General features: G+C 39.8%; 1 protein-coding gene and 1 pseudogene across 2 annotated transcripts in view; both read left to right on the forward strand.

Annotated features, from left to right (window-relative positions):
- LOC124275329 (serine/threonine-protein kinase Sgk1-like) overlaps nucleotides 1-7,759 on the forward strand; it is a 123,596-nt gene extending 115,837 nt beyond the window's left edge. For both annotated transcript variants that reach the window (XM_046710827.1, XM_046710828.1), the window contains exon 15: nucleotides 309-7,759. In XM_046710827.1, coding sequence (XP_046566783.1) covers nucleotides 309-424 — 116 coding nt within the window. In that variant the 3' untranslated portion in view covers nucleotides 425-7,759. The remainder of the gene's footprint in view (nucleotides 1-308) is intronic.
- Nucleotides 7,760-9,289: 1,530 nt separating this feature from the next.
- On the forward strand, nucleotides 9,290-18,381 carry LOC124275332 (annotated as a pseudogene).
- Nucleotides 18,382-24,785: the final 6,404 nt, after the last annotated feature.

Consider the following 24,785-nt stretch of genomic DNA (forward strand, 5'->3'; position numbering starts at 1 on the left):
GTAAGTTACTGTGGAACCATTAGGTAAATATGGATGTGTTCAGTTCCACAGACCCATCTTAGTGCTAAGACAATCACAAACCCATGCTGATATTTACAGATGACAATCCTAGTGTGAGTTCACTTTGTGGAATGTGTCTCAATCTACCCATCTCATCTGCAACTGTCACTGTAGTTATTTCAAGGTGTAATTATGTTGTTGTTTTAAGTGGTAAAAATAAATAATTCATCACAATTTATTGCCCTTATCAACATGTTTATTTAGTTTCAAGCTCTCAAGTGATGTCATGCTGCCCATTCTCTTCACAGCTTCTATTGGCCGGTCAGCAGGCAGCTGCAAGCTAGTCAGCGCTAGTGTCATGGAGGCAGACGGCGTGTTCGAGGGCTTTTCCTACGTCCCACCAGCAGAGGATGCATTTGGCTGACAGCATAAGATGTATATCTACAACTGTACATAGACACAGATGCAAATATTTTTGTGTGGAGTGAAGACTGATGACTGAATGAATGTGTGATAGTTAATACACCGATGGTGGATGATACCCTTGTGCTGGAAGCATCAACCCAAACATCAGTGGATGGTAGTTACCTGATCAAGTACAGGCAAGTTGCCCTCACAGCAAGGCTGGACCAAGAACAAGAAGAGAAGCTAACTGTTGAATGTCTAAACCTATCTTTTGTTCTCACAATTTCCAGAAAATGTTATTTTACACTTGTAATGGCTACTAGTACTGTGTGTATACTATTATGATTACAGGAGAAATCCTCCTTAAATTCAATTATACCACTCAATGTTTGCTAAGTATCTATATAGTCATCTTTAAAGTGATCCTTAGCAAATGTTGAATAGTATATGTTACCGTATTGAAATTTTCATGAAAATTATTATTTTTTGATGGCAGTGAATGTCTACTGAAACTGATATTACTAAAATTATGGCTTTCCCTCAGTTAATTAATCCAAACTGTTATATGTTTTCTTTGATTTAATGCTCAGCTTCATTGCTCAGCTGGGTCAGCTGTGACAGCTTGTATGACAGTGAGATTAGCTCTGAAAGGCATGGTTTGTATCGACTGTTGGAAATGGTGACCAGTTGTACAGAAATAAAATATTACCACAGCAATAAATATGATCTGAAGAAATTGAACTGATTTGCAAAATTATATAATATGTAGGATTAAGAGATGACAGCCCCAGGTTTTGTATCACGTTTGTCTGTTTCGGACAGAATTTTACTAGCACTGCAGGACTCAGTACAGTGATTCACAACAGGGGATAAACATGGTCCAGACAGTTGCATTCCCAGCACAAGACCCACAACAATGGCTGCTTTGTATGGACAGGAAATAACAACATCGAACAGAAGTCAAGTCTACCAACCCACCCCTTCCATGGGGTCTTCCAATTCCAGAAATCACCATTACCAGCCCACAGCAGCAGACTATCAGCCTGCCATATCTGGTTAGTGGGTGTTCAAGACAATCTAGCGTGAATGTTTTCAAGTCCCCTACAATCTGACATGTTCCACAATAAGGCCAACCATGGAGCAACCATTTCCAAAATCGCTTTTATCAACACACAGCACCAGGCTGTTACGGATTGTTGGAGTGTTCAAGACAATACAATGTCAAGGTTTTGAGGTCCCTGCCATCTGACATATTCCACAATGAGACCAACCATGGAACTACCAATTTCCAGGATTACTATGGTAACCTACAGCACCAGACCAAACAGTTGTTCCTGGAGACTGGGTGTGTGAGACCAGCTGGTACCAAGGTTTTCAATAAAGCCAATAATGACCTAGGTAAACATTGGTAAGGAGGCAGATCCTTCTCCCGCATCTCTCAGACTGGCAGATTGGATGCTGAGCCAGGTATTCAATAAGATTGGCCCTGTAAACAGAGAGCATCGTACTCCCAGCTTAAGGATTGATTTGTTTCTGTCTCAAGGAACATTTACATCCCAGGTGTTTCTTTTCAGGAAACTTTTTGAACTTTTCCAACCATTAATGCCGTTCTTCATCAATATGATATTATTCAAGAATATGAACTTCTAATAAACAATGGTTTCCAGTCATTTGTGCCATTGATAAGTCTTTAATGTCAAGCTAAAGTAATGTGAACTACATGCGATTCAGCAATTCCGTTATTGGTATAATGAGTCAATCTAAGGTAAAATAAATTGCAAGAACCTATCATATGCCATGAACATGTCTTTAACATCGATACAAGTAAATGTCAGAAGGCGCCAATAACATTTTATGTTTTCACTGACAAAATTATATGGCTGCACTTTAATCCCCTATTATGACAATTTTCATTTAAGAGTATTAATGATGTTCCGAACTTATGGTAATCTTGGTGAATTAACTTGAAGTCATTGTATGAATTACAACTATCAAATACATTTGACATTTTCATGACAGGTCTCTCTTTTTATGGCACTCAATAATAAGAATCAATGCAAATTCCTCACTAACAATAACGAACATATGTTGGAATTACGACCGACAAGGACATTTTCATAACAACACCATCAAACACATAATAGAATCTATTTGATTATCTGCCCTGCATATTCATTTAATGGTAGAAAAAATATTTGGTGGCAAGATTAGTTGCCAATGTCATGATTAATTTGTTGAATTGCACTATTTTTATGCTTCTCGATAGGTAGGCAGTCTGGCTCTGTGCTTGAATTTTCATGATTCATTAATGCGTAAGTGAAATGACTGATGGTATTGATTGCTGTGTGATACGGCTTGCAGCTGTGAAGTAACGTCCAGTGTTAGATCACACCATGTGATTGTGTCCGTCCCAACTGTGTAATCACTTACCCTTCCTTGTTAATTCAGATCTTACTGATATAGTCTATATACCAGTGTTGCTCTCTGGGATTAGCTTGGTGAGAGCAATGCTAGGAGCAAGAACCTTGTGGTGGCCCAGCAGGTCATGTGTTTGCTTCTTGGAGAGATGTTCCAGGTTTAATTCCCATAGTGATATTTTGGCATCTTCTGCATTGCATCTTCTTCTTGATGCAAAGTGTCACAAGTGGAAACATCTGTGATATATATCTTGTTATTGAGACTTTCAGCACCATCACACCTTGATGTCTTAATAAAGAAACACCCATGAATTCTCAGTAAATGAGCAAAACATAAGCATTCTGTTCAGGTGAAAATTTATTGTCTTTCAAAACCAAATTATTTTTTTTGTTAGAAAAATTATGTTTTATTTCTAATTCTCTACATCGGTATGCTTGTGTTTCAAGGTTTTTACTGATGTACGTCAACTACCATATATTCTGTAGTCGGAAAGTAGCATCTCAGATCCCAATGTACCCAAGTTTTGAATGGTGACTGTCATGGTATATCTATGCTGTAATGTTTTGATGAGTATTCTGTTAATATATCCTTGTCAAAACTTAATCTGTTTCCAAATTGCCTTTACGAAAAAAAAATCTGTTCCTTAATATCCTTGATAAAGATAGTTTGTTCATAAATATCCATGAAATATAAAATGCTAGTTTTCCATACAACAATCTGCTGTGAGGTCGCCTCCCCCTAATGATCAATGTATTTCCATGGTTGTATTTTCAACTTCAGCTCAGACCAATGTAAACAATTAAGAAGCCAGGAAGCCAGGAAACACTCTATCACAGTAACCCCAGCTGAGTTACTACCAAATAGCTTGTAAAATACTGTTATGTATTTCACTCTCAAATTACATTTATTGATCAAGACAGAGATTGATTGTGTTGTATCGAGCTGGATTGGACTTGGAAATTTGACTCTGGGCTTTGGTTATATGAGAAAATTTGTTTAAGTGATGTTCAATATTTTGATGTTTGACTACAAATTTAGTTATCCTTCTTATAGCTGATTTTTTTTAGTTTAAAAAACATTTGGGGCTTCAGGGTTGTATTCGATCTTTTTGTAAAGCTATTTTAAATCACATTTCACACGGACAAGAAATTTGATGAAGGGGGAAGTGTAGGGACAAAAATCAATTTGAAATACTCAGTGGAGAGTCTCTCCAGTGATTCCGGTGACTGTCGAGTGGTACTAAACTAGCCTTGTTACCTTGTGTAACTGTTGGTGCCCATCCTTCAGCAAAGGTCATGCTCCCAACTGAACTATGGTAGTTAACAGATTTATAACAGATAATAACAGATTTATTTTCAGGACAATAACACAGTGTTAGTACAAGGGAGAAGAAAAATGGGAAAATTGAAAAGACCAGATTTTAGATTTATGACTGAATATATCTTTTCTTACCTTCAATCTGGAAACATGTTCTTACTTTCAGTTTGATTTTATCAAATTCTTACACATACCTGAATCATAAGGCTGCTCTAGTTTCTCATCAGCATTGGAAATGTTATTCATTACTGCCAATCAACGATAGGTAACTTTTCTCCAAGAATGTTTCTTTTTATGAAAATTCGTCATATTTCTGCCAATGATATCATTATCATGATATATAGGCCATGTCACGTTTTATTGCATTTTCAGACCCGCTTCCTCCACTCTGTTAGTGTTAAAGGTGTAGAGGATTGTAGCAGGTCCGGTCATTAAAGACCATGAAACAGTATTATTAGAAGTCAGACTGTAAATATTTATCATAATTTTAGATATGTATTCCCACTAACTTACATTAACTGACAATATTTAGATAGAAAGAATTTAAGTGTTCACGTTAATGTTAAAATGTGCAATTTACAAATAAATAAAGTTAATTTTCTGTGATAGTCACCATTTTGTATTGTTTCAAGTAAAATTGTTTTTATTGAAAACTGTGTTTCCATCTTAAATTTAACTAGCTGTAATAACGGTAATACAAATGATAGTGCAGCGATGATGGATGTGTTAAAAGACTGCAAGGGCACATGTCACCCTTCAATATGCTGTCATTCTCAGTACTTTATGTGTTTGCATACACTGCATATACTACTACACAGTGTATACAACAGCCATGAAATTCTGATCATTCAAGCAGTAGAAGCAGATATTTATTACATCTTTAAGTACTTAATAACTTAATTTTGACTTATTAATTGCAATCAGGTACTGCGTGAACCTGATCAAACCAAATTTGTCTCACCTGTAATTGATTAAACATTTGAGTTGATTAACATGATAGATAAAATACATGTTACCTGACAATGATGATACTCAATAAATATGTGTTCACCTATTCCCATTTTTTTAATCACTAGCCTTGCAGGCAATCAGTCCAAGGGAGATAACCCTGTAATCCCTGTGAAGTGTACACTTAACACAGAACAAACATTCCATTTCATGTAGAGATATTTGTTTAGATTGCTCTTCCTACATATCAGAGCATTCCACTATATGATGTTTTTATCATCAGAATTATTGCATCTGACTCAATTAATCTAATGAAACCTGGTTGAAATTATACAAAATATGTTACTTTTATACCATGTCAATTCTGCAATATTTACCGAATATTATTCTATGATGTTGACAATGATTAATTGTATCTCGCTTAGATGTTTCATTGATTGAATGAAAGAATGATGAATGAAGGTTCCAGATGTTCTGCATTAAGCAGGTATTCCCTGTTTAACCCATTTCTTGTTGAAATCTGTATGTTGGTATAGTGTTGATATTGTGCATATGTAAATAATGCCTAGAATTAACCAAGAATCGATGAAGTTATGCACAAAGATTGTAATATTTGTGAAATGCATTCTATGGAATTTAATACGAGTCAGTGTGAATAAGGCCAAGTACAATTATTGTATAAAATAATTCAGGATCAGACCCAGGGCCTAGATTTCCGAAGCTCTCTTAACGCTAAGATAGTCGTGAGTGCCATACATTAATATTAACTTACGACTATCTTAGCGCTAAGAGAACTTCGAAAATCTAGGCCCAGGTCCACAAAGCTGTCTTAGTGCTAAGGTGGTTCTAGCTCCTTACTTTTAAATAAACTCAAGACATGATAGAGATGTTAGATGGCTTTGTGAAACTTGTCAACATTGTCACGAAGGAATTTGTAATATTTGTGAAATTCATTCTATGGAATTTAATACGAGTCAGGGTGGATAAGGCCAAGTAAAATGATTGTGTAAAATTATTCAGGATCAGACCCAGTCAACAAATCTTTCTTAGCGCTAAAGTGATTGCAACCCTTGGTCTGTAAAGCTATCTTAGTGCTAAGTGGTTGTAGCTCCTTACTCTAACTTAAACTTACAGCAGGACCGCTGCCATATAGCTGGAATATTGCTGAGTCCGGCGTAAAACTAAAATCACTCACTCACTCACTTATGGCAGTGTTAGTGATGTTAAGATTGATTTGTTGGACAGAGTAGAGACCAATGAAGGAATATGTATATGTCTGTATTCAGATTATTTACTTTTTCTGAGAGTTTTAGAATTAAGAGATTTGATGTACCTTGCCAGTTTCAAAACAAGGGTGTTAGTGTGCATTTTATTGTGGTAAGTACTACTGTGCCATATTCCCACTCTTGATGACAGGCGCCATATACAGGCAAATCACTCACAATCTTCATAATTTTGCTTAATAAGCCTAATAGTGTAATTAATAAGAACTAAATTTTTTTATGTAAACATATGTGAAAAGAACATGTAAGAAAACATCATTTTTTCGACCAATTGGTGGGCTTATCTTTTAACATGTACATAGAAAATATTAATTTGAGTATTCCCTAAAATTGTAACATGGTGAGATATAGCTATATCAGCCAGTGTCGGTCAGTATGTATGAATGAGTTTTATTCCCCAGTGATGTTCCATGTAAGAATATTAGTCTTCAGGAACCCAATCTTATCGTCATAAGAGGCCACCCACATGATTGTGTGGTGCATGTCATCGTGTCGTGTAGATAGATACTCCTGATGTCTGGATTGACAGGTCAAGACACAGTTATTTACATATAGCTGGAATACTGCTGACTGTAGCATGAAATAACAAACACACAAACAATCTAATCGTAGTAGAAAGTTGTCTTGGCATTAGTCCTGTCTTTGTTCGACACATAATGACGTATCTGTGATGGACCTCCAGTGATGTCTCATCAGCACTAATATGGCCATAGACTGACTCAGATTATGTGGTTGAACGGCCGTATTAACAAGTTCCAGTTGCTCAGGAAGCACAGCATTATACCAGCAGACACCTTAAGGTTTTGGAAACTGGCAAGGGGTTATCGTATTTCAAATGCATATTTGTTTTGTGTGTTGTGTTTGTTCTTTAATCTGTCATTTTCATAGATTCTGTGCACTGTTCAATGAAATGTACAGATGTTTCTTGGATTCCAGAGAACTGTCAACATATGGGAATTATTTTATTATGACATTTTAATACATTTGTGAACAAAATTATGGATGCAAGTGTTAGATATGGATCAAGAGAAGTATAATCCTTGGTTTTCATAGTATTTTCAGTTGTAATGACTATAAAATACTACTTACTCAGCAGTTTTCACCCACCGTATGCAATTATTCCTTGTCAAAAATGCATATTTAATAACTCAAGACGCATTTCTAGATACAAAATTTATGGCCAGTTTCAGATTTATGTCTGTTAATTTTGAAGAAGCTACCTGACAAGACTTTATTGTTATTTTATCCATGTTCAATAAGATTAATTTTAATTTGGTAAAAGTTGTTGATTTAGTGCTATAGACTTATTTGAAAAATTGAGTTTTGTGAAAAAATGAAACCAAATATATCTGATCCAACTGATATAAATAAAGGTGATTCAAACAGAATAAGCACTGTTGTGATGTCATGTTCATTGTAGGGTGGTGGGGGGGCATAGTGCTTAAAGCAATCGCGTGTCATGCCAAAGACACGGGTTCAATTCCCCATATGGGTACAATGTGCGAAGCCCATTTCTGGTGTCCCCTGCCCTTATATTGTTGGAATATTGCTGAAGGCGGCGTAAAACTAAACTCATTCACTCAGTTGTGTTTAATGCAGCTGTGCAACTGACTGCTCAGATAGTTACATGGTCAGCATTTCAACACGCCAGGAAGAGAGTTGACTTCCTTTGCTCTGTGTGTGTGTGTGTCTGGTGCGTACGTGCGTGTGTGTGTGTGTGTGTTGGTCTGGGTTTGAATATCATCTTTGATCCTTTGCTAATCCTGGCTGCAAGACAATGATGGCTGTTATCTGCATCTTTCTCACATGCACTCTACGAATCTAAAATCAATCCTTCCTGTACAGCAATCTGTAGAAACACAATCAGTCTTTGCTATATGGAGTTGCTTCCCTTTTGTGTGCCATGAACCTATATGACAAAGGATTTGAATCAAAATTCCACCTAACTTTTGATTCTAGTTTTGTACACACCACAACCATGCTCATGGATTTGGCCAAGTGATAAATATAAAAGGCCTGAATCACTTTGGGTTTTTTCTTATTCATTAGGCCCAGGCCATGTGACAGAATTGAAAGACTTTCAAAGCAGTGGCATATGGGTGGTTCACTTTGATCAACCATCTCAGTTTACTGCTGGTTGGCTGAGGTAATACACAACAAGGGCGAATACAGCTTTTTGGTGGTGGTGGTGTGTGTGTGTGTGCGAACGATGCCTTTCAATGGTTAAAATAAATTTCAGGACAAATGGGGTGCGCACCCCAGCACCTTCCCACTGTATCCGCCTGTGCACAATCTAATCTTTGCCATGACTGGTATGACCTGGTAGTGTGATGAAATCCCTTTCCTGCACAAACTATGTCTGCACCCAAATGTAGTTAGGTTTTGTTCATCGGGAATTATTGGCTTTAACCAGAGACCATATAATAAATATATGTCTCTTCAGGGACACCTGCAGACTATGGGAGCAGGTCAGAGCCATCTTAACTGCAAAATAACCCCCTGCAAAGCAGTGCACTGGGGACCTACCTGAACAACCACTCACAGGAATAGCAGTATCAATGGTCCATAACAGTAAACATATAGTTATTGGTATTTATTTACTAATACAATACTAATTAACTCATCTACAGCACAAGATATAGATTCGGCATGTTCGTGGACCCAGTCCAGACACTGATCATGTATACTCATCTCATGCATGGTATCTCAGTTTTACTAGCACTGTAAGCTTGATGTCAACTTTACACAGATTTCATCTAATCTCTCCTTTCTTCAAAATTAAGCATTATTCCAGTCACATGATGTACAAACACATTGTGTCCCAATATTGAAACAAATGTGAGATCTCTGAACTGGGAGATCGTTACTTCCCACCTCATTGACAGAAGCGGCACTAAAATCCCTCGTTCTGTGCCGTTCCGGTCGATGCTGGACTTGTGTTGACGTCAGTGTACACGTGGTGCAAACAACGGCCTGCAGTCTGCACGTGAATCACAGGTAGGTAGACGGGTTGACACAGCAAACACACGTGTAGTTCAGCACACCACATTGTCACACATCGTGTGTTAACGTTCAGAAGGAGGTGTTTGTATAACCCGGAAATAAATATAGCAGACACTGTATGCATTATGTCCAGTGTTAGAAAGGCATGTCATACATCAGTTGTGTATAGCAGAATAATATAATGGTGTTAACATTTCTTAATATTCTCCCAGAGGTCAGTTTGAATCACAGGTGTTCGTCGCTACCCACGCTCGTTGCAGATTCTGAGTGATAGTTATTGTCCATAACCCTTCAGTCATAAGAGACGACTAAACGGATCAGTGATCTGCCTCGACCACTACATTGAGATCTTGTCATCGTACCCGGGCAGCGTGGATTTCACTGGACTGTAACTCGATTATTGGCAGTTGTATAATATATAAACTGGCATACTGCACGTTTGTTGGTTGAATAGTTCGATTCCACAAGCTAGAGACGCCACAGAAATACGAACGTTGTTCATTATCAATACCGCGAGTATATAAAGCTCTCCCCGCGACTCTTTCTCATAGGTCTGCCGACATGCCAACCGGCGAAGGCGACCTCAAAAGCACCAAACACAACAACAACTCTTTCTCTAATCAAAGTTTTAGTCAGTGGTTCACTTCTGTCACCCACACTAAAAGGCCATGCGGGTTTTTAATGCTGCCTACAGTTGTATAAACTGGAAAGGAAGGGCTTCAACATTCACAAATGGAACCGTAGAATTACCTGCAGTGATGTCATCTGGGGTTTAAGGTCGTGTTAAAACTACTGCAGTTGTATGGCTGGCTAGACTCCAGCATATGTTTAGACGACTTTGCCTACCAAGGTGTGCTCGCAAGCATTGGCTGGAATCACCTTTATTCATATGAACTAGGCTGGTATCATCATATATTTCATGACGGGTGATTCCGGTGGGGCAGCATACGTTCACCATTTCGCGAACACCTGGTATCATCACTGTGATTCATAAACACACTGGATTGTCTGGTTCAGACCCGATTTGTTTACAAACAACAGCATACTGCTGTAATACTGCTGAAACAAATATCTGCTGGTGATATAGTCACGTACAATCGACTCTGCTTTTGGCAGAGATTTCTTATGACTGTAGAAAGGATTTTGACGTTTCTATTTACGACGACACGCCCACAGAGAGAGAGTATGCCGCCATTTGATGAACATGGTTTCTCAACCCAGACTCCGAGCTGACCGTGTTTCATCCCCTATATTTAGGGTAACAAGTAGCATCTTTAACATGATCCTCGTATGAGGCGATCAGGGTATCGAACACCCGCCTCTGTCGCTATATCCACCTAGTGAGTGGTTGTTATATGTTTTTACGCCGCTTTTGGCAATACCCAAGCAGTATCACTCCGGGGAACAACAGAGATGGGCTTCACACATTGTACCCATGTGGAGAATCGACCCTCGTCTTCGGCGTGACCAGCGAACACTTTAGCCACTAGGCTACCCAACGGCCTGTATTCTCTAGACCCCAGAGGCACGAACAATGACACGGAAGAGACCTACATGTATACTGGTAACCTTACACCCCCCCCGTGCACCACAGTCGGGTCGCTGATCGTGGAAAAGTGTTCATAATGTCGATCATTAGATAGCCTTGTGCAGACTCGATAATATACTGGCCGACGTCATGCAGCTGCACTTAGACCACAAATACACATTCCATACAAAACGGTCACTAAATGGTGTAATAGTTAATCACAAATCATTACACAGTTATTAAGTATGATTTTGTGTTAGTTATGGTGGCTTGTAATGTATAACAATTATTTTTATTTCAAATAATACGATATAATTAGTCAGAAGGTATTTTTTGTTGTTAACTTGTTTGTTTTTGTTTCATATAATTAACCAAACTTATTGACGATTGTTGTTGTTTTCACAGGATGGTGCTGCTGGTGTTGGTCTTTGCAGCAATCAGTATACGTATATAACTACTGATATAACACACGTTAACAGTATGTACAAGCAGGAAACTAAGTCGATTTTCCACATTTCAGTATCAATATGGATCGGTGGCAGGGTCGCGTTGCCTTGGTAACAGGTGCGTCTATGGGAGTAGGGGGGAGGCAACTGTGAAGTTGCTTGCGTCTCGTGGAATGAAGGTTGTGGCCTGTGCAAGAAGCGAGGACAAACTCAAGGTGTGAGAGACGAATAAACCTTCATTTTCATATTTACTATTAAATACTTCACCTCAGAATATACATACATTCTTTCAAAGTTCCGTTGACACGGGCGTTTTATGTTGGCGGGGGGTATCATGATGGAAATGAATCCAATCCAAAGACTACCAAGATTGCCTCGATCACCCGGGAGTTGACCTGTGACGTACGAGGTCTTCGGTTTAGCTGCAAAACCACTGCGCCACTGAAGTATTGACCTATAGTTCTGCTCTAACACGGACCTAAGGGTATTTAGGTTCAATGTTAGGGTAGGCTGCAGAGCCGGGCTACATGTTACTCTGAGAAGGAACCACGCTTCCTTACTGTACAAGGCATGTTTGTTTGTTTGTTTAACGTCACACTCAGCAATGTTCCAGAAATATGACGGCAGTCTGGAAATAAACGAATCTGGATCAGGCAAGCCAGCGATTTACATCATGAGCATCGATCCACGCAATTATGATACGATGACATGGATCATCCAAGTCAGGTAGCCGGCTACCCGATCCCTTTAGTCACTGTTTGGAACAAACATAGGTTGCTGAAGATAATTCTCACCCAGGTGCTCACAGGTGAACAACAAACAAACAGATCAGAACATTCACCCGAGAATAATGTCTTCCAGCAGATGTCATTGGATGTGCCCACTATTTTCAAGCCGTGCTTTTGCTATCATGCGATCAATGTCATTTCAAAGAGATATGCTGTTGAATACAAAATATCGACAAAAAGTATCTGGTAAAATATAATTTCGATACTTAAAAGATATTTTTTCTCGCCAGAAACTTTCTGATGGCGTTTCATCATCTGGGCGGGGCGAGGTTCTGCCAATCAAAGTTGACCTGCGGAAACAGGATGAGATATTGGCTATGTTTGAAAAGATCAAAGGTCAGTGGGGCGGCGTTGACGTATGTATAAACAACGCTGGCCTCGCTCTGGACGCACCAATCATCGATGGCGATAGTGAGCAGTGGAACAATATGTGGGAGGTATAGTTTTTGCAATTATAAATAGATGAAAGAAACGCGCATTTTTATTAACATCAAGTCTTCGTCGAATCATATAATCCATTGATTATATATCCACTGATTTTGTTTATTTTGAGTAGATGAACTTGTTGATATAATGTTGTCATTTCGTGAGGTCATGAACAATATGCAAGACGGGTGATCGTATTGTTATGAACAACTTGACGTCATAATGACTGAACCGACCAATCATCTTTGAGCATTGCTGCAGCGGGAAATAAAGATTATACAACACGAGTGTCTGTCAGATTTCATGCCTCTTAGGGGCGGTGGGGTAGCCTAGTGGTTAAAGCGTTGGCTCGTCACGCCGAAGACCAGGGTTCGAATCCCCACATGGGTACAATGTGTGAAGCCCATTTCTGGTGTCCCCCGCCGTGATGTTGCTGGAATATTGCTAAAAGCGGCGTAAAACCAAACTCAGTCAGTCAGTCAGTCATGCCTCTTAGAGTGAGTGAGTATGGTTTTATGCCACTTCAGCAATATTTCATCGATATCACAGCAAGGGGACACCAGAAATGGACTTCACACAATGTACTCACGAGGGAAATCAAAATATTTACCTGACAACGAATTGAAACATAAATGAAGCACGAGTGCAGTAATTTGTTCTTTACACACGCAAAAGCTTTAGCATCAAATCGACATGTAGTTTGTCTATTCCCGGCGCAGTAATACATTTCACAAAGGTCACATGGGTGATGTCATCCGGCTTACTGCTTACTACCCCTACCTAGTGTGTCCCTCAACACAAACACATCCTTCGTATTGGCGAAGGTGGTGATAAAAACTAGATATGAATAATAGCATTTATTCACATGCCGAATATTTCAACACAGAAGTAAGTTTGTTCGACCGCCTCACTACTAACTTATCTGCAAATTGTATTAAATAGTCCGTCATAAAACCGTCATAGCCATCATAATGGAATAAACAATCACGGACCTGGAATTCGATTTTAAATGTATGCTTGATACCAGTTATGCTTACATAGGTTTGTCACCTGCAGGTATGTAAGATTACACGCAATCTTTCCCCCGAGTTCGGGATGTTGGCCTCGAAGACACCAGTAAACTTCTCAGACCTTCATCACTTAGGGCATTACCATGTTCAAAGCGGCGTCACACCAAATATACACTCATTGATCTGGTCAATATAGCATAGGAAACCCAAACAACCCATTGAACAAATTGGTAGTGGGCCGAATGTAGGCGATTCCGATAACTTATTAACTATGGTGTCAACTGCATAATGCATTGTTGTCAGTAGGTGAATGTCATGGCCTTGTGTCTGTGTACGCGAGAGTCCGTCAAGTCCATGAGAGAGCGTGGAGTGGACGATGGTCATATCATCAACATCAACAGGTTTGTAGACAAATGCTTAGTCTCTGAATATATATAGGTCCGTCTCCTATTCTCGCGGGTTTCCTATTCTCGCGGTAAATACGTTTTCTGCCGAAATCGCCGATGCGTGACACTTAGCGGTTGTTTACATCACCGACTGGTAACTAGGAAGTGGACCAAGTCGGTGAATAATCAAAATCTTGCAGTGTCACGAATATTGGGGAGTTTATACCAACTTGGACATATCATTACTTTTTCCCGCCCTTTCCGGCAGGATGACTCTTACATACACTCAATAACGTTAATTCCTCGTAATACCGCGAGAATAGGAGAAGCCTCATTTCGTCAATGGCGGATGGCATTGTTTATCACCGGGCTCATGAGTGGTAATTCACCTGATGGATCTGGCAGCTGATAGATGTAGATGATAGAGGAGAGGACCCTTCATTTAAAAACAACAAGCATTCATACGATAAGAATTGTTTATGTTATTTTTTCAGCCGATATCCGTAAGTACCGCGAGAATAGGAAACGCCTTCCTATATAAGTTTGATAGTAACAAACAAGCCCATTTAAATTGAAAAGGAGCCCCGGGGAGACCAGAGATTCAGAACCTGAGGAAATCTAGACTTGTTTTATTTAGGGCTTTAACACTGCAGAGAGGGCTTAGCAGTAGAGAAAATAATGTGGTTCAGGGACTGAGACAGACTACAGGTATTGTAACGGGGCTGGTTACAGTGACCCTTACCTGAGTGTAGTTGGTCCCAGGGACTGACTACACACAATTTAGCATATTTATTATATACGCTGGACTAGTAGATTGATGGTATACCTTTAAGAAATATACGCGTGTAAAATATTTAAAATGCATTATGATATATGTATTCAATGATATGCCTGTTTGATTTCCAAATCATGTTGATTCCACGCTGAAATCATGGTAATGATGATAGCTTATATGCTTGTCAGGAAAGGTAGGGAGGTAAATGGATCCGGTGATGAGGCACCGTGACTTGAATGGCAACGTTCCGTCGAACCAAGGCAGCACTCGATGTTGTTCATAATATCAGCCGATGTTTTTTTAACTATTTACATGGTGCCCTCACATAGCTGGGATATTAAACAGACATTAAACAACAAACACAACAAATGAAAGTATATGGATTCTTAGCCTATTGTTATGATAAGAGTTGACGAAATGAATCAAGTGGACAGACTCCGTGAATTGTCTCTCAAGGCGTTTCGCCGGGCCCTATCGCTGAAGGTCCAGAGTGACATATTGTCAGCACATTGGTACCGTTTTTAATGATGTCCAAAATAGATAACCATTGCAAGTACGGGTATTGGGTGGTTCCTTGGCTTGAATGGTCTTTCACCTTTCCCTTACGGCCTGGGTGGCTGGTCCTTCTCCTACCACTGACTTATCCGGGCTCGTTTGCACGGGCTGTCGTTGTATATATGGATTATTGCTGAGTGCTGCCTAGAGTCACTTTCACTCACTCACCTCTCCATTTTCAGCTTATCTGGTCACCGGGTTGGGAAGAGTCATTAACTCTATCTCACAGTGAGTAATCAGTTAACTTGTACAAAATAATCTGATTGGTTGAAAAACTGTGACGTCATTAACTCGAGGAGACACGGTGGGAACTTAACTTTTGTGTTTACAATATTAACTCGCATATCAGAGTCACAGTGAGTAATCAATTAACACCTAATAAGTTTATCCCATTTGTTTGTGTGTTGTTGTTGTTTTGTTTTTTTAAAACAAATTGCCGTAAATATGATGTTGTTTGAGGCTCAAGCTGGGCATACACGGTATAGACTGGTGGTGAAAACATTGTAGGATCTGAACATGGGAACGCCTGGCCCCTTCCATGAAACTGTTTGAAGGCGCTTAAATCGGCATGAAAACCTACACTTACGTATGTTGTGCCCTTAAACCTATACACACGTAACTAAACCGGCGTATAACACATGTAATATTAATATTTGTATTACACCTTCTCAGTAGAGTACAGATTCTAAACCACTGTCTAAATGGTACTGTGTATTCATTCTATCTGCGTATCACAAATTGAGTGGTTTTTTCTTCATTATATCCGTTGATGTTGTCTCTAGACAGAGGTATATTAATGTGGATACATACGTGATCTTTAGGTTTTCTTCTAATCTATCGTAGAATGTCCGCATTAAGACTAGAGCAAGACCTGGGTTGTTAGAACGCACATTGTTCCACCTCCACGTGTTTCCTTGCCTAAATACCAGAGGTATGGACGTTTTCTGGATGGCGACGGATGTGTAAACGCGAGTCAGCATGTTATATTTGTAGAAAATACATTTCTGTTCATTTTGTCAAGTTTCAGTCTGCCCTGATTATGCAAGTACTGACGTTAATTTTCAGAGTATAAGCCCCGGCCTGATAAAAACTCACTTTGCTGAGACGATGCTCGGAGATGCAAAGGCTGCAGAAGAAGTGTACGCCTCTAGACAGGTGAGGTCCAAGAACAATAAACCCACGCAAAGTCAAGGCCCACGGACGTTTTGTATATAATATTTTGTTGGGGATATGTTTTTTTAGTACATAAGAAATGATACCGAGGTTTTCCTTAAAACCACGTATAAGACATTAGTTTTCAGTTGGTAGAACATCCTCCCCGTCCATGTCCTCAAAATGACGTCTGCATGTGACATGACAACGTCCCATTCTGAATGACATGTATACTTGCGCAGAACATGGCGTCACGACTTTCAGTAACCTGCAAGAAGGATTGTCCAGGAATGACAGGTATGGTCACACATGGGGTCATGGCATTCGTGACCCACTCGCATAATTCCGGGACAAGGCTCTTGGTGGTTACTGAAAATGGCGAGTGGTGACGATTGGGTGTCATTGTTGGCCCAAGTTCTCTCGAGGCCGAGCAGATCGCCAGGCAGTGTATCCTCAAAACAATGATCCTTTGTTTGAATCAGGGACGGTAGGGTAGCCTAGTGGTTAAAGCGTTCGCTCGTCACGCCGGTACAATGTGAGACCTGGGTGAAATGATTCCCTCATATGGGTACATGTACAATGTGTGAAGGCCTTTTCTGGTGTCCCCATCATGATATTGCTGGAATATTGCTAAAAGCGTTGTAAAACTAAAACTCACTCACTCTCTAATTCAAATACTGTTCAAAAGCAACATAGAATATACTGACTCACCCACTCATGCCTGTTGCATACATTTACAAATACATATAATAAATAATAGAATTATTTCTTTTAATTGATAAACACTGGCAAATAATATAATAATACCTTCTGGATTTCGTTTATTGATTTGTGAGAATCCTTGTTTCATATTCATAAGATTTTGGAAGTTTAGTTGGTCTTACTGTATGGTTTTGGTATAGGTACTGTTTGTATTCTAGGCACTGACAGCTGAGGAGATGGCCCAGACTATTGAGTTTGTCTTAGCTGCTCCACCCACTGTCCAGGTAGGTTATTGGGAAGGCCTGCCTCTGATTCGTCAGACAACGGATCTATGCCCCCAAATATGCAAGTTAGCATATCTATGCCCAAAAATATGCAAGTCAGAATATCTATGCTCCCAAAATACGTCAGCAGATCTATGCCCAAAAATATTCAAGTCCGCAATCTATGCTAGAATACATTCCAGTCAGCAGATGTATGTTTTGGGAGTTTCTCATCTTTATGCAAAATGTTTTTCTTTCTTAAATTATGCTAAATAGAACAAACTTTCAAGGGATTTATGTTTGTATATTTGTAATAAAGTTTGGTTCAAGAGTGATATTATTTATTAGGAGATTTGGGAATACATTTTGCATTCTGCGTCTTGGCAGTTTGCCCAAGAAAATATATGAAACAAAAAAAGGATTTTTTCTGGATAAATTATATTTTTTGGTTGAATATAGTGATCCATTTGCACCAGTTACAGGTCTGTGTGATCATGTGTGGGTCACAATTCCTCCAATTAATCATACATGACTTCTATGAAGAAATATTTTAATATAAAATAGGTAATTAATGAGAGGACAAGAAATACATCTGGTGAACAACTGTTAAATCGTACACCTGCTGTGAGTGAGTTTGCTGTACTCATGTTTTCCACAACAATACTAAAACCATCTATGCCTGTATCATTGCTGTTGGTATCCTGTATTTACCTGTGTTTCCAGGTGAGCGAGCTGATGGTCAGACCAACAGAACAGGTTGTGTGAGAGAGAGCTATACATTCCAACACTGGTATTGAATACCTATGGCTGGTCCAACATGGTCCACGGACTGGGCATCAGCATTGTACAGCTGGTTACCCCAGGAGATGTAGGCTGGTACACCAGGAGGATGACCCTTCAGTAAAACTTCATGTACTTAATTCATCAGGTGAATAAACAATAGCTTGACTACAGGTGTAGCTTAAGCCTCTCCAGAGGGTAGTGTTGTTGTGTCTACAGTGTGTGTGTGTGTGTGTGTGTGTGGGGGTGGGTGGGTGGTAGGGGTTAGAAGCGAGGAGCAAACTCTTTGAACACTGTCCCCATATCACTACAATAGTTTTGTTAGTTGTTTAACTGTGCACTCAGCAATATTTCAGCTATATGGCCATGAATACATGATGTCATGGAAAGTGGTGAAATGTAACATATGTTATATTTGGGATTACACTATCTCAGCAAAGTACAGATTCTACTACTTTTGTTGGAGGGGCTGAGCAGATTAGGCCATTGACTTTGTGTGCTGGTGATTAGGTGTCTAACTCTGAGGGTGTGGATTCGAACCCGGATGGGACTCAACCTAACAAAAGTACTAGAATCTGTACTTTCCTGAGAAAGTGTAATCCTAAATATACTAAGCAGCAAAAGAAACGTCAGTTTGGAATTTTCCTTCGCAGAAACGGATAACTGCAAACGCATTTAATGGTTTGATTGTATATTTTTGACATCTCCAACTTTACCTGAGCAAAGGCATTCCTTCCCAAACTCAGAATGGAACCCAGGAAATGGTCTCAAAAACGCAACCTGATCTCGGAGAAGGTACAGTGTTCTCCATGTTTTTCATGCAACCCATGCTGCACGTGCTGTTCACAAGGACCAGCCCTATAAAATGCACGCCCAAACCTGGTTGAAACATTCACATTACAACGTCAGCAGGATGTCGCGACTCACGACAGCTCAGAGGAACCAGGCACTAGGAAGACTTGAAGCTGGCCACACTGCACAAGCCGTTGCCAATCACTTCCAGGTCAACGTTCGGACCATCTACAGGCTGCAGCAACGTTTCCGGGCCACCAACACCACAAATGATCGCCCCCGTACTGGCAGACCAAGGGTGACCACAAACGACGACAAGACATGTTCAGAATCCCTTCATGCAGGCATCCGAAACAGCACGCCAGACATGTCAGTACTGATACAGTATGCTGATGTCTTAACAGCACCTCCATTGCCGTAGACCTTACCGTGGACCTATCCTCACCCCTCGTCATCGGCGTGAACGCTTACAGTTTGCCCTACAACACAAAAACTGGCGATACAGGCAATGGAGAACTGTTCTGTTCACAGATGAGAGTCGATACTGCGTATCAACTGCAGATGGCAGAACATGAATATGGCGACGTGGCCAGCGTTACTGGACCAATGTGTTATGGAAAGAGACTCATGGGGAGGTGCAAGCATCATGGTGTGGGGTGGAAGAGAGTGGGTCCTGTGGTGTTCCAGAACCTTGGTCCAGGGAGAGGAGGCGGCATCACAGCAGTGCGCTACATCGACCAAGCTCTCAGACCCCACGTCATACCATATTTTGCACGTCACCGAAACATTTCCAGCTTGATAACGCCCGGGCCCATACTGCCAGAGCTACATGGGACTTCCTACAGCAGAATGGTGTCAACATTATGCAGTGGCCGACCCTTAGTCCTGATTTAAACCCAATTGAACATCTTTGGGATGAAATTCAGAGGAGACTGAATAATGTCATACCAAGGCCGAACACAGCCGATTTATTGCACCAGGCCTTTCTCAGAGTGTGGTTCCAGGTGCCAATGGCCTTCATCAATCGATTGGTGCACTCCATGCATAGACGCTGTGCTGCAGTTATTGCCGCACGTGGTGGTCACACTAGATACTGAAGTCAAGAGTCTGAATGGACTGTAAACATTCACGTAATGTCTTGAAATTCATTGACGTGTCAAGATATTGTACACAAAAAATGTAATTATGTCTATTTCTGTAATGATTTGAGTACAGTGCCTATCTTATTTTGAATTTGTACTGATGTTTTTTTTACTGCTGAGTATATAACATGTGTTATACATGGCCATGGTCTGTAAATATTCAAGTCTGGACCAGACAACCAATGATCAGCAGCATCACCATGAACCAGGATTTTACTGATATATTACACTTTACCTTTGATAGTTGCGTGGTACCAATGTTAGTTTGAGTTATATATGCTGAAATAGGAACCACATACTGTTTCTGCCCATCCTCCACTGAGTGAGTGAGTATGGTTTTATGCCACTTTTAGCAATAGTCCAGCAATATCATGGCGGGGGACACCAGAAATGGTCTTCACACATTGTACCCAAGTGGGGAATCGAACCCAGGTCTTCGGCATGATGAGCAGATGCTTTAACCACTAGACTACCTCACCACCCCTAATGATGGTTGAGAGGATGCCATGATGATTTGGTGGATGACCTGGTGGTAGCATAAACAAAATGTAGACTATTGTCTGGTGCAATGAACAATATTTTATTTTCTAAATATCAGTTCTTGGGCAACACATATAACAAAGCTATATTTATTAGAAATACAATATATTATAAAACAGTGCATGCTACATATGGACAAAATAATGTTGAGTCACTTATGGATAACAGTTCACAAACGAAACACTACACATAACATTCTCATCCTCTGCAGCTATTACTAGCCTATTAGTCCATGACATATACATTTCTAATTTAAACACACAGACATGAAAATATATGGACAGTTCCTGGCCTTTACAGGCTCCAGTTACCATGGTTACATTGCCTAGGCAGTGAATACCATTGTGAGCAGCATTCCAAATTTATGTTGGTCCTTTGGCCCGAAGCTGACTGAGTTTTTTCATCCCCGATAACTATTATAGAGTATTATTTTTCAGAAAATATCATTCAGCAATTTCTAGTTTTTATCTCGATCAACAGCTGTCGTCTGTAAGTGAAACGACTATCATTTTCGAGGAAGCAATTTAGCAAATGTTGTCACATTTGTTTTTGCTGGAAATTACTTATACTGTAGCTAAAATATAGGGCCTACACATTCTGATCAGGGCCTACAACTATTTATGGTCCTGGGTGCCGTTGTACAAAGCGATCTTAACGCTAAGGTGACCGTAACTCCCATACTTTAACACTGGCTTAAGGTAGCCTTGGTGCTAACGTTTTGAACAACAGCACCCAGGGCCTAGATTTTTTATGCTCTCTTAACGCTAAGATAGTCGTAAGCTAATGTTAATGTATGGCACTTACGACTATCTTAGCTCTAAGAGAGCTTCGAAAATCTAGGCCCTGGGTCCATAGGGCCTGCAGCTTTTCAGGTTTAAGGGCAAACACTGATTGTGAGTCGCACTATTCTAACAGTATTTCAGTAATATCTTTATGTTTAAGTTTATGCAAAAGAAAGAATTGTGCAGTGGTAAATATATTTTACTGTGCCATATGCATGCAATGCAAAAATGCCAGTATTCAAGAAAAAATATCCAATGTTTGCTAACAATGAGACAATGAGTCATTCTTGTTTTCCTTGAATTATTTTGAGAGTAACATTGTAATAAAGCCATAACATTCCTGTACTTTTGTATTGAAAGTATAAGAGGATCATAATCTATTGGTACACAAAAATGTCAAATTTGGTCACTACAGACCAGTGGATAATGATGTGTAAAATAATGCACTGGCAAACACAACAATGTGCTGGCATGTACAACAATGTGCTGGCATGTAAAACAATGTGCTGGCATGTACAACAATGTGCTGGCATGTACAACAATGTGCTGGCAACTACAACAATGTGCAGGCATGTAATACAATGTGCTGGCAACTACAACAATGTGCTGGCATGTAATACAATGTGCTGGCAACTACAACAATGTGCTGGCATGTAATACAATGTGCTAACACAACAATGTGCAGGCATGTAATACAATGTGCTGGCAACTACAACAATGTGCTGGCATGTAATACAATGTGCTGGCAACTACAACAAAATGTGCTGAAGTAATACAATGTGCTGGCAATGTACTGGCATGCAACAATGTGCAACTACAACAATGTGCTGGCATGTAATACAATGTACTGGCAAGTACAACAATGTGCTGGAGTGTCTGGGAGAATGAATGCAGCATCTCCTAGCTGTTGTATACTAATCAAGAGAGTTAAAGAACACCTGTTTCATCATGACCATGGGTACTTTGTCATGTTAGATCAGCTACTAAGTAGTCATATAAACCAATCCATCAAGTCTGTTACTGCAACAACACATGACATATTGCACAGTTGGCGATATATCACAAATGCATTTTTGAGATCTTTACATCGCTATGTTTGGTGAGAGTATCACAGCCAGAAAGTCCACCAATACATCAATATATCACATTTACACCTGAATAATGTTTTTGAAATATCTTGTAAATAATATTTGCTGTATAACCTTTCAATATATCCATATACAATGTTTAGACGATATACGAGTAATATTCAGTGATAGATAACAGTAACCAATTCATTCCAAATTTAATACATTGTTAACTTTTCTATCTAATATACATAACACACAAGACAGTAAGAGCCCTCTGAATCAACAAGGCACTGGTTAACAGCACAGTAACAATATTCCTGGAAACCTGACTATACAACAGTCCAGCATATAACAGTCTTTAACTCTGGGTAAATATTACGCAATCTGTAACAAAATTTAACATAAATATTTCAGACGTTATTGTTATAACATCCGCCTCACCAGTGAGTGAGTGAGTGAGTATGGTTTTAGGCTGCTTCTAGCAATATCAGAGCGAGGGAAACCAGATATGGGCTTCACACATTGTAGTACCCATGTGAGGAATCAACCTGTCTTCAGCAAGATGAGAGAAAGCTTAACCACTAGGCTGCCACACTGACCTCCATCAGGATTGAATACATAGGAACAATTACATGTATTGTCAGTAATTGTTAGTAAACTTACCTGTGGATTATGGTAGCCTTATTCCTGTGGATACACAGAATACATACAGAAGATCAAAAGAAATTTTAACACTAAGTCATAGCTATTCCTAGTGGTATACCTAATCTACCCCTGAGTTATCTCCCTTGATCCTGACGTCACTGTATTGTTCTCCTAGAACCATTCATAATTTTTCTAAAAACAACACATCTATGATATCTTCTAAGGATAAATTCGCGGGGAGGACACAGGGTGGGAACTACTCCCCATAACCCAGAGGTAAGTTTACTATCAATTACTAACAATACATGTAATTGTTCCTAATTTTAATGTAAACATTCCCTCTGGATTATGGTAGCCTGAATCCCAAGCAAGGAAGGAGGGTTACCCTTGGAAGATACTACCCTCTATACCACTAACTGAGAGTTGATTACTCAACCTCCTAAGAATAACTATGACTTAGTCAGAGATAAATAACTTATATCTCCAGTTTGGTCAGTAGCAGTGAGGGAATACATTCCCAGAGATGGAGAGTCTTCTAACTTCCTATAGTTATGGTTGATATAATAGATATCATGATTATCCTAATCCGTATTAGTAGGAATTATATAATCCCTGACGCCATAAATCCGGATTACGCTAGATTCCTATGAATATATCATGATTCTATTCGACTCCCGAATTGTGTCATTAAACCTAATATTCCTTGTAAATCATAATCTAACGTGAAGCCATCAAACCTAGCTCAGAAGTTAGAAAATCTGTCCATATTGTGCTTGGTTAGGTGATACATCTAAATGTAAATTCTCTTACCATGTCAATTTGTCTTGCTACATGCTGTCCCTTGACCAGTATTCATCCATCATCCTTCCGAGTGGTCCCTCAGACAGTCCCAGGCACCATCTCTCACTGCGTCATCCTTCCTGAAGATGTAGATGCCAGGTCAACACACACACACACCAAAAAAAAAGAGGGGCAGTCAGGCGGAAGCAAGGTGCTGAGCCGCTACTAAAGGTCCTAATGAATGTAAACCTTCAATAGAGGGAGCAACATCCCTCAGGTAAAAATGGGTAAAGGTATTAGGAGATTTCCATTGACAACTAGACACAACTTGTTCTAACGGAACTGCCGACCAAGCCGCTAAGGATGAAGCTAGGGCTCTAATCTCATGGGGGGAGAATTTAAGATCAATTAAGTCTTGATTCTGATCCCTATAATCGATATGGATAGGGCTTCAGCATGCCAATGTTTGGAATTTCCCACGTCTGTCCTATCAAATTGAATGCCTCTTCCTTGAGAGTCCATTCGGTTGAGATCACTCTGTCCTGTCGAGAAAATGAGTCCGCTAAGATATTCTTCCGACCTGGAATGTGGCACGCTCTGATTAAACAATTTATAGCGTCCACTGCTTGATACAGATCCTGAGTGATCCCGAGGAGCTGTTGAGATTTGGTACCTCCCTGTTTCTTGATGTAAGCCACTACCGTAGAATTGTCCGACACTAACATGAGACTCTTCCCGTACAAGCGATTCCCCCACCAACAGATCGCGTTTAACAGTGCTAACATCTCCCGACAGTTTATATGCAGATTCACCTCTGACAGATTCCACACACCTTGAATTTGCCAGATG

This window comes from Haliotis rubra, unplaced genomic scaffold (genome assembly GCF_003918875.1).
Source record: "Haliotis rubra isolate DU_JTF1 unplaced genomic scaffold, ASM391887v1 Scf2, whole genome shotgun sequence".
Classification (NCBI taxonomy): domain Eukaryota; kingdom Metazoa; phylum Mollusca; class Gastropoda; order Lepetellida; family Haliotidae; genus Haliotis; species Haliotis rubra.